Source organism: Macrobrachium rosenbergii, chromosome 29, assembly GCF_040412425.1.
Source record: "Macrobrachium rosenbergii isolate ZJJX-2024 chromosome 29, ASM4041242v1, whole genome shotgun sequence".
Classification (NCBI taxonomy): domain Eukaryota; kingdom Metazoa; phylum Arthropoda; class Malacostraca; order Decapoda; family Palaemonidae; genus Macrobrachium; species Macrobrachium rosenbergii.
In genome coordinates this window covers 12,592,084-12,603,318 of record NC_089769.1, presented here as the reverse complement: position 1 = coordinate 12,603,318, position 11,235 = coordinate 12,592,084, and the positions used below count along the sequence as shown (strand labels likewise).

General features: G+C 34.8%; 1 protein-coding gene across 2 annotated transcripts in view; it reads left to right on the top strand.

The window, feature by feature from the left end:
- The first annotated feature begins 10,352 nt into the window (after positions 1-10,352).
- LOC136854596 (calcium-activated chloride channel regulator 1-like) overlaps positions 10,353-11,235 on the top strand; it is a 472,347-nt gene continuing 471,464 nt past the window's right edge. For both annotated transcript variants that reach the window (XM_067131038.1, XM_067131037.1), the window contains exon 1: positions 10,353-10,966. In XM_067131038.1, coding sequence (XP_066987139.1) covers positions 10,784-10,966 — 183 coding nt within the window. In that variant the 5' untranslated portion in view covers positions 10,353-10,783. The remainder of the gene's footprint in view (positions 10,967-11,235) is intronic.

Below are 11,235 nucleotides of genomic sequence, written 5' to 3'. Positions count from 1 at the left end.
AAAGATCATTTAGAGCAAGGGTTCCCAACCTTTTTGTTCTTCGGTACCCCTTGGGGATTTTTATAGATTCCTGTGTACCCCCTAAAAATTGAGGGAGAAAAAGAAAAACAATGAAATTGATATTGTGATATAATTTTATTATGAAATCTGTTTGTGTAGACTGCATCTTTTCAAACTCGGTACACGTACAGATTACAGCCGTGGGAAGCTCCACAATAATGAAAAACAAATGGCATTCGTCCTACCCTTGATATAACTTAAGTAAAAGCTTTGCTTACTAAAATGAGGAAATAAAAAAAAAAGACACGACATTGTGCAATCTCAATGTAGATTTCATCATGAATTGCGCAGTACTGGCTATTCCCTCAGAACCAATGTACCCCCTGAAGAGTGCAATTGTACCACTGGGGGTACATGTACCCCAGGTAGGGAACCCCTGATTTAGAGGAAAAGAAAAATAGAAAATGAAAACTCTCGTCAGTTGTCAATGAAACTAATGAAGCAAAAACACCTGGTGAAAAGTCTCACATATTCTTTCTCCAATGGATTAGCTCATATTCTGTTGGCATATTAAGACGGGGAAGTCTTTTACGCTTTTTCACAGGGTTTCAGGTGTTGCAATGAAAGAGGAAGTGAATATTGTTGTTTGGTGAAGATTTCCAATTAGGATAAACGAACGTTGCCGTAAAAGAAATGAATGAATAAAAACTGTTTCCATAATTCGATAAAAAGGAAATCAATCTAGTTAACGAGGTACATTACTATGATCTTCAGGTTAGTCTTAATATTTTGCCTACTTTTCTGTTTCTAAATAAAATTTTCGATCTGTTAATCAATCAGTCAATTGATCAATCAGTCAAGAGAGAGAGAGAGAGAGAGAGAGAGAGAGAGAGAGAATGAATATATCTTAGAGACCACTGAGCTGAGAGGAGAGAGATTTATTTTACGTGGTTAAGAACCAACTGGTTTAGCAACAAGGCATTATGACGAAAAGAATTTCTATCATCTAATTCTTCATTGGCCGGTCGGTGACGCCAACAAAGAGAATGCCTCCAATGAAGTAAAATTACAAGGCATGTGAACAAGTCATCACACCACGAAAAAGAGAATGCCTCATAAACCAAGCGAGCGTTACAATTGCCATAACCATTTCATGGTCGACACTTCAAATACATACCTGCAGATTATGTAACTCATTAAAGGCAGGTACGAGGGGAGGTGGTTTCTGCTCTCCAATAAAGAATTCGAGGCAGGGAGTTGGTTTCTCGGAAGATTTGGCAAATGACAGAAAACACCGGACTCAGAGTTCAGAGAATCATGTTCGAAAGTTCCCTGAGAAACCGCATTTACAGGAGGAAGCCAGCCTGCAGGGACTTTTTGGAAAAGATGGAAGAATATTGTTTTTTGGAATTAATTTTTTTTTTTTTGCAATTATGACAGAGTTATGTAACATGTAGAACAAAATAGAAAATTATCTGAGAGAAGCACAGTTTCTTTCAGACATTAAATACAAAAATAAAAAAAATTGCTGCAAATATTCATAAAGGACATTGTCAAATGATTTATGTAAATACAGGACAAAATATAAAATTATCTTAGGTAAACAAACTTTCTTGTGAAGACGTTTTGTGTTTTTTGGGATTAAAAGGTTTTTTTGGGGCAATTATGAGAGTTATGTAACATATAGAACAAAATAGAAAATTATCTGAGAGAAGCAAATATTTTATAAAGGACATTGTCACATGAATTATGTAAATATAGGACAAAATATAAAATTATCTCAGGTAGACTTAAAGTTTCTTAAAGACATTGAGTTCGATGAAAAGATTATTGAAAAGGATGGTTTTACATAAAAGTGTGATTTGATGATGATATAAAAAAACACACACACACAAATCATAAAACCGATCTTTGAGACAGTCGAGTTATTCACCAGATTTATTGTCCTCGCAAAGTAAGAATAGAGGAAATTATGTTTCTGCAATAGATGATATTCAAATATTAGAATCTTAGTCGTATATAAAAAAACAAAATATAATTTATTGATATAATTGTGGATTTCTAATATACAACAGTTTAATCACGACATTGTGAAATTTTTTTTTTTAGCAATTCAAACCTTCATTATTCATATTTAATCTAAAAATTATATCAAATGTGACATTCATTTAGAGTAGATTACTATCTAATAATATTTAGAAAAAGAATAATAAAATAGTTTATCAAAAACTGTTTTATCAATACTGGCTCATTGTTACAAGTGGTAAATGGCAATTTATGTTTCAGCTGGTATTACAATATCAATATCCCAAGTTCACGAGTGTCATGTTTCATTTGCAACAGAAAATACGAAACTGTATTTTTAAAATCTCTTCATACAGCAAACGAATATTAAGGAGAGAGAGAGAGAGAGAGAGAGAGAGAGAGAGAGAGAGAGAGAGAGAGAGAGAGAGAGAGAGAGAGAGATTGATTAAATTTCTCTCGTTATATTTATTTCTTAACTTTGTAATAACTCGGATGAACTCCATCATTGGTTATTTTGAGTAATCTGTTGAAATTATATTCAAATATTGCATCTGTAAGATACTAAAGACACTTCATTCTACTATATGAAACGTTGTTTTACAATGTATTTACAGTACACAACTGATATATATATATATATATATATATATATTATATATATATATATATATTTATATATATAATATATATATATATATATATATATATATATATATATATATATATATTTACTAAAAAGGACTTCGAGGCCCTGTTAGTATATTAATGCACAGAACAATTGTGCAAGTGATAAAGTTAATATATATATATATATATATATATATATATATATATATATATATATATATATATATATATATATATTAGCTACTTAAATTCACTCTACTCAGGTAATAATATTTTTTCATATATGTTACCGAAGGAATTTTAGTTGATAATAAGTCCACCGTCCCGTGGGGTCGAACCAGCGACGGACGAGAATCAGGACTACAGTACATTGACTTATTATAATGCTTCAGAACATATATGAAAATATATTGATAAGTGTAGCAAGTGATATTATAAGTGACGTTTGTATATATATGAATCATGATGTGATATATATATATATATATATATATATATATATATATATATATATATATATATATATATATATATATATATATATATATATATATATATATATAAAGAACACCGTCGACTTCATCTCAAGAATGAGATCTTGCACGAGGCAAGATGGCGGCTAGCTCGAATGACATTTCCTTTCTGCTCCTCATATTCATTCCAACTTGATTGCGTCATCTTTGGGGTCGGCCACTTTTCTGTTTTCCTTCTTTTCTTCTTGATTAAATGTTGATAAGTCTGTTGCTCTTTCAAACGTCAGTTATAAGTGATGCTCGCAGACTTGGCACTTATATAATTCAAGAACAATGACTTAAAGCCGCCTTCGAATTTTTCCACAACTGATTCTAAACTCGACCGATTATGGATTCCAATGGCGGATTATTCTTTACCTCCCTCTTCAACCTCCGAGAGTCTACAGTCCGAATTTATCTTCTAGATTTTCAAAACTTCCTCGAGCCATGTTGTTTTTCTTCTCTCCTAAGTTATTCATTTAGCTCCATTTGAACGTCAAATATATTTACCTTGGCTGTTATTACTTCATAAGATTAAATTCCGCAGGATTCATTTGCGGAATCTTTATCGTCGGATTTCGTCCTATATTATTTTCTTAGCATTTTGATTACTCAGATGAATTTCTTCATTGCTCATTTTACTTCTCATTTTACTCATAATGGATGTTTACTACCGTAATTTCATACTGCAATAATTTTTGTAAGATAATTTTATGTCTTGATTTAGATCATTCCATCACCGAAAAGACTCTCTCTCTCTCTCTCTCTCTCTCTCTCTCTCTCTCTCATTCTGTTCCTGAGGGAGTGCTCACGCGCATGTATCTGTGCTTAATATGCGTTTGTTGCAATAACCATTAAACGTGGGAAACTAATCAAAGTTTTCGCAACTTAACTGGGAGTCTTCCTAACGAAGTTGTCCAGGCAACATAAAAGCTTTCTGTTTAGCCTTTATTTCATCTATTTCATTTATTATATATATTTATAGTCTGCTTCCTTGTACTAGGGTACAATAATCTGATTAATTAAAATCATTTCGCTCTGTTTATCGATTGAGAACAACTGCAGACATCCAGCTTGATCGAAACTGGGCTGTTTTTTCCGTAGAGTTTTTCACACTCGGCGGTTAATAGCTGTTTGTCTCCAGCAGCCTCGTCTCATCAGAGCCGCTGAACTTGAGTCGTTTATCATCAAGAACATTGCTGGCTCAAATTTTTAATTTTCCTTTTCTTTATTTTCGTTTTTACCTTAGTTTTGCTTCTGATGGATAATCAAGTTTAGTCGTTACATTAATTACACTGGACAGAATTGCCTCTCTTGGAAATAACATTGCTTATGTTGTTTTTGCTTTAGATGTCAGCTGGTCTTTCTCTAATTAAAACGTAACGGTAAATCTTTTCTTTAACTGAGACTAGTCTTGTGACAAAGGTGGCTCTTATGACACAAAGAAACAAGAAGAATAAAAGGAGATTCGTGATATTTTCAAAGTTCAAGAAGGGGGCTAAGCCAAGGAGACTTAACCTACCTACTCGTACCTTAACGGTTAGACCTACTTATGTCACCGGTCGCAAGAGAGTACGTAACTTAAGTCCAGATTAACTAGACAGAAATTTCAGTCAGTTCAGAGTTATACAGCACACTGTACAGTATGTACTACATGGTGCTCACTATTGGGTTTTTATAATTTTTTTTTATATAAGGTTTCACTTTAACACAAAGACGATGATTGCTCGAGAAATATTTTGTGTCCAAGTGAAAGACTACAAACTTTTTTTTTTTAAATTTGAATAAAGAAAAATTAATATCTGAAAACAAGTTTGGCAAACACGAGAATCGAAGCATAAGACATAGTTGTGGGTACGCGTATAAATATGTCAGGAGTTTATTTTTCGAAGGGTTTGCATACAGAATAGGTCTTTTATGAGGCATGAAAACACACTTTACAGTTTGATAGTTATTTGTGGCTTAACGACATCATTATTAACATAATAACAATATATTTGGTCTTATCCTTCTTTCTACATGTAAGGCTTTAGCGCTGATCTGAAACGAAATAGAGAGAGAGAGAGAGAGAGAGAGAGAGAGAGAGAGAGAGAGAGAGAGAGAGAGAGAGAGAGAATTGGCTTAACGGAATGGTATGTTTCATATCTTTAACCCAAAATATTTCATATTCATTAGTCATTGATTTCTTAAGATTTCTTGTGGAAGGATTTTGTTCGGAAATCTCAAACCATAATAAGACCTGGTGTGTCCGTAGACTTATTTTCATATCCCTGCTGACTTGTATTTGGCGAGCGAACGATATTTTGCACTTATGTTCTTCGTTGGTTGCAAAAGAAGGTGGCCTTATGCCAGTAAAGGCAACTGATCCGAGAGCATCCCGCAAGGCATCTTGCAAAAAAGGGAATGACCTGGACTTTTTGATTCACTTCTTATTTTCTTAACTCAATTTTGGTAATCTTGTGATATTGCAAATTTCGAGAGAGAGAGAGAGAGAGAGAGAGAGAGAGAGAGAGAGAGAGAGAGAGAGAGAGAGAGAGAAGTATCTTGGGATTTTTATTTTATTTGTTTTGTTCATTTATTTTTTGACGAAAGTCTGTGATAGATGAGGATGAGTGATTTAATTATGTTGCTAAAGTCGCCCACCCCGGTATTAATAGATATTGCCAAAAAGAAATTCCCGCAGGGTGGTAGGGCCGTCAGTGCACCTCATTCGATGCACTGTAGGCATTACTTAAGGTTCTTTGCAGCGTGCCTTCGGCCCCAAGCTGCAAACCCTTTCGTTCCTTTTACTGTGCCTCCTTTCATATTCTCTTTCTTCCATCTTACTTTCCACCTTCTCCCAACAATTGATTCATGGTGTAACTGCAAGGTTTTCGTCCTGTTACACCTTTCAGACCTTTTCCTGTCAATATCCGTTTCAGCGCTGAATGAACTCTTAGGTCCCGGCGCTTGGCATTTGGCCTAAATTCTATTTTCAATTCAGTTCAGTAAAAACCATAAAACATATGACTTTAATTAATGACCTTCTCAGAAAGTCCAGTAAACAAGAAACAAAGCCAACGAAAGGATCTTAGCTATTATCATCTAAGTCTCAACACCTCATCAAGTGCTTTAAAGTTGACAATACAAACACCAGCTCTGCGTCGAGAAAAGCAACACATTGTAATAATGTTCCAAGATTAAAATTCGCAAATGACTGAATTCTTGACGATAATGTTTCTGATGAACTGACTTGTTACGTTCGTTACTGCGGTTAATGATAATTTCAGTGGAGAAACAAATCCACAGTTATGTATATGTACATATGTTTAAAGATAAATCTGTACAGAAAGCTTTCGGGAAACTATTCGATTCCCCTTTGCAATCTCAGTTATGTATATATACATAACTGTGGATTTGTTCCTCCATTTCAAGACTCATGCTGCTATCAGTGTTTTTTAAGAATTCCAGTGTCTTAACGACATAAATTCAAGCGTCTTCATTTTCCATTGTTTCCGTGACCTGACATTTCAGAATTTCACCGATATAATATTCCGCGGTTTCAGTGACCTCATTTTCCAGCGCTTCAGTGTCCTGGTAATGTGATATTACATTTCATTTATTTGTCATGTCAGTGTTTGAGTTAACTCGATCGTCCTTTTGTTTATAGATGGAAAATACACTTAATACATATTGTGCAATCCAGCATAAACGTTTAAAACAATAAATGCCGGGCATATTCCTAGACTGTGCTTGGTGATATCTTCATTTTACCAAGGAGGGGCGGTTTAGAAAACTTCTTAACTTGCAAACGAAAAGGTTGAAGTTATCACTTAACCTATATATGTAGAGGCGAGATGGTGTATACATGAATCAGTTGTAAGTGATAAGTATTCACCGGTGAAGTTATCACTTAACCTATATATGTAGAGGCGAGATGGTGTATACATGAATCAGTTGTAAGTGATAAGTATTCACCGGTAGTTGTAATGTAATGGGGTAAGGTTGTCTGACATACAAGGGCCTAGATACAGTCTATGATAAAGTCAATAGCGATGCAGTGTAAAGTTGTTGATGTGTTTGGTACAGAAGAAATTTGTATAGGGGAATGAAAATTCTTATGCTGAAACGAATAATGTGTTAGAATATGTAGACGGGAGAGTGACTGGTTTGGCGTACAAGTGGGTTCGAGGCAAGGGCGTGCTATGTTTCCAAGGCAGTTTAGGTTATTTGCATGTGGAGTGATGCTGAGAAATCAGAGAACGGACAATTGACTTAAATGGACAACTGTGGTATAAGAAAATGATTTGTGAATGGAGTGTAGAATGGTTGATGTTTGCATATGAAGCAATACTGATTGGGGACAATGAAGAGACGCTTTTGAAATTTGTAAAAGAGTTTGGAAGTCTTTATAAGGAGGGAACTATTATTATTTTTACCAGCCGACTGTCATCCATTCTTTCCACATGAATGAACCACCTCATAATCCTTTGAACCACCACCTCACATACGCTAACCGTTTTACCGCCGTCTTTCTTGACCGTGCTTCTACAGAAGATCTTGCTTCTACGGATCTGGACAGTTTTTCTCTCTTGATCATGAGCTGCAGTAACATCCTCTCTTCACGTAATTCAATGATGCATTTCTTCGTATTTGATGTGCAGTTTGCGTTTATGGTTAGAGTTCTGTTTTGCATTTGTTTAAAAGCAGCTATTCAACAAACTTGAACTCTCCTTTTAACAGGTAGAGCTTTTAAGTTAATCTTGAGGTATTAAAACTTCACCTCACTCACGTACATCATTAAAGCTGTCGATCATTCTCGTGACAGGAAGTTTGCAAGAACTAAAGTTGAAGAAAATTTTGTTGGAAAAAAGGGACGTTTACATAAAATGATGACACTTAGTCCAACACGGGCTTGGATCCGTACGTTCCCGAATGTCGAGTGCACCTAACGGAAAGTAGCCTATTACATTTTGAAGCCCTTGGATGGTAATAACAGGTACAAGTTTGATCTAAACCGCTAGTATTTCATTTTACTTCATAGAAAATCGAATTATATGTGGATATATATACTGTATATATATATATATATATATATATATATATATATATATATGAAAAATAATAGCTATCATAACCTCATGTTATTATTATATATAAAGTGAACAGATCTGCGGTCCTCGATAAAGGAAAAGTCTGATTTTAAAAGCACAGAACAATCTCCGGGGTAGACCATTAATTGTGCTTCAGCTTTGAACAATTCCCATCGGTTTTACTGCTTCATTGCTCAGCTAATTTCATTTCGAACTTAAAAGCACATCAATTAATTTTTTTGCACCTTTTATCTTTTCTGAATATATATTGAATTATTAAGGTCAACGGTTCTCTGGGAAATTATTAAGTGTAATTTACTGAATCCACGTAGAACTTCACAGCACGTTTAAAATAATTTGGTTGAATTTCAGTTTTTTATTTTTGAATCATTTTATTCTTTTTTAATTTTCCTTTAGCAAGGAAAGGGATATACTGTAAAAGCACAATAACGCTTATATATGTGTGGCAAGTTTTTGCATCTTGCAAAACGTAGTTGATATTGGTGACAGAACTGAAGTTTTTTTTTTTTTTTTTTAAATCTTGCAGCTAAAGATCGGCATCTTTGTTTGAAAGCTGTGTGAGACTTTCCCAACCCGACGGAACTGTAAGGTGAATCAGCATGTAGGATTCCGTAGGGTGTAATGCCGTCAATGCACCTCAAATGGAGCACTGTGGGCATCACTGAAACTTGTTTGTTGCGTCCCTTCAATCCTTACCTGCTCCAACTTTTTAACCTTGTACTTTACCCCCATTACCCGCTTCCTTTGACCATCTCGCTGTCCAGCAACTCCAACTCTCTGTTTCTATATCAAACACTGAATGGCCGAAAGTGTCCCAATGCTTGGATTTATAGTCTAATTTTCATAAGTAAAACCATAAATCAAAATCAGCTCAAAGAAATTATGTTTCTCCTTATTAACGCATCGGGCACCCTAGATTTTCCTGATTGGATGTTAAAAACAATGATTCCCAGTTTTAATATTGAAACTAAAAGTTCAGTTAGATGAACCTATTCACGGAATGGACAGGAATAAGTGCATTACTCGGCTAGGTGACTGGACACTGTGTGTACCTCCTCACGAAGAAAAATGTTAGTTTAAGTATCCGACTCATGGGGCCTGACCGGTTATCTTGGTGTCCATATTATCTCGGCAGGGAATCGCAAAAGGCAGAAAAAATCGACATTGGCTGTGTGACAACTAGTAAAAACACACACACACACACACACACACACACACACACACACACACATATATATATATATATATATATATATATATATATATATATATATATATATATATATCTTTGGGAATAACATACCAAATGAAACTGTTGATAAGTGTTTTCTGCAAGCCAGGATTCAAACAAGGCTTTTGGTTAGGAAACTACGATAAACAGGAACTTGGACCACATGCTGTCACGTAAGACACGAGTTGATATCGACTCTGCTGTACAAGTTTCTGTCGAATTCTGGTTCTGCGCCATGAATCGATATCAGCCCATCTCCATCATGACAAATGATGATTGGTAAGTTTTTAACACTTGGCTAATATGAATTTTTGCTACTTAAATTGCGTGACTTTTTTATGACAAATATGGAGCCACCAGTAACGTTTAATATCGAATTCACTGTCCCTTAGAATAACGTACCTATATATATATATATATATATATATATATATATATATATATATATATATATATATATATATATATATATAAATATATGTGTGTGTGTGTGTATATATATGTATATATAAATATATATATATATATATATATATATATATATATATATATATATATATATATATATATATATATATATATATATCAATAAATTAATTGTTGGATGAAAAGGTGACTTTCAAGTCTAGGTAAACTTCACACAGTACAACTTTTAAAATGAGAAAAAAAAAAACAATAATGAATGACGTTATTTCTATGGAAGGTATGCTTTATCGTGAAGTTAGTGATAAGGCGGCAGTCCTTTCGTAAATAGTGATAATGAGACAAATAGGGGACATTAATGAGTCTCTTCGAGATACAACCGAAGCTCCTCCCTTGTGCGCAAGCGTGACGTATGGCAACCTCACCGCAAGTCCCGCCTTCAGTCACTCACTGACAGCCAGAAGAAGAGGTAGTGTCTAGCTCTCTCCGAAGCCTGCTTTGCCATGTGCCCGGGACTGTACCGCTGCTGGAATTCTCTTGCTTGAGGAATTGTGATATGTTTTAACAGTAAAAAGTACAACACACTGGAAGAGTGTTAGTGATACAGATTTCGATACTCGGTGAATTGGTGTTTTGAAGTGATGGTTTGAAATTAACTCGTGACAAGTTTTTGATATCCTTTAGTGAAGTGAGTTTCGTGTGCCTTTGATAAATACAGTAGTACTCTACAGATATTGGAAACTTATTATTGAAGATTATTAACAAGATTTACCGTGTATTTACGAAGATTAAACTTGTCGAAAAGGAAAACCAGCTCAAATATGTAAATACCTTTATTGTGTGGCAGATTGAAGCTTTGACCGCCCTCCATCATGTGGATGGGAAATTCGCGGGCTTGGGTGTTGGTGCTGAGTGTGATTTTGGGTGGTGATAGTGTATGGTGCAGGAAGAGTAGAGTGTGGCGAGATGACGATGGTGCCTACAGGGACGTTGTTATTGCTATACATCCGTCGGTTGTGCCGACCAACTGCACGAAGTTCTTTCAGAATTTAAAGGTAAGCCTTGGGTAATTTTTTGGTGCAGTTTTTGGAAGCTCTCTAATTGGCTTATTGGGTTTCAGTTTTTCGAGATTCCTGTTCATTTATGTTTTGTAGCAGAAAAAAGCCCGTATCCTGCTGCCTCAATTTTTCTCATAGTTACCTACCTGCTTTCTGCATTTTTCTCATGTTAGCGTAGGCATACTAATTTAATTTTCGTGTCACGTATTCATTTGTGCATTAGGTAGGCTTAGTATCTTTAAAGGTGTGCTGATTTCTAAGTATTT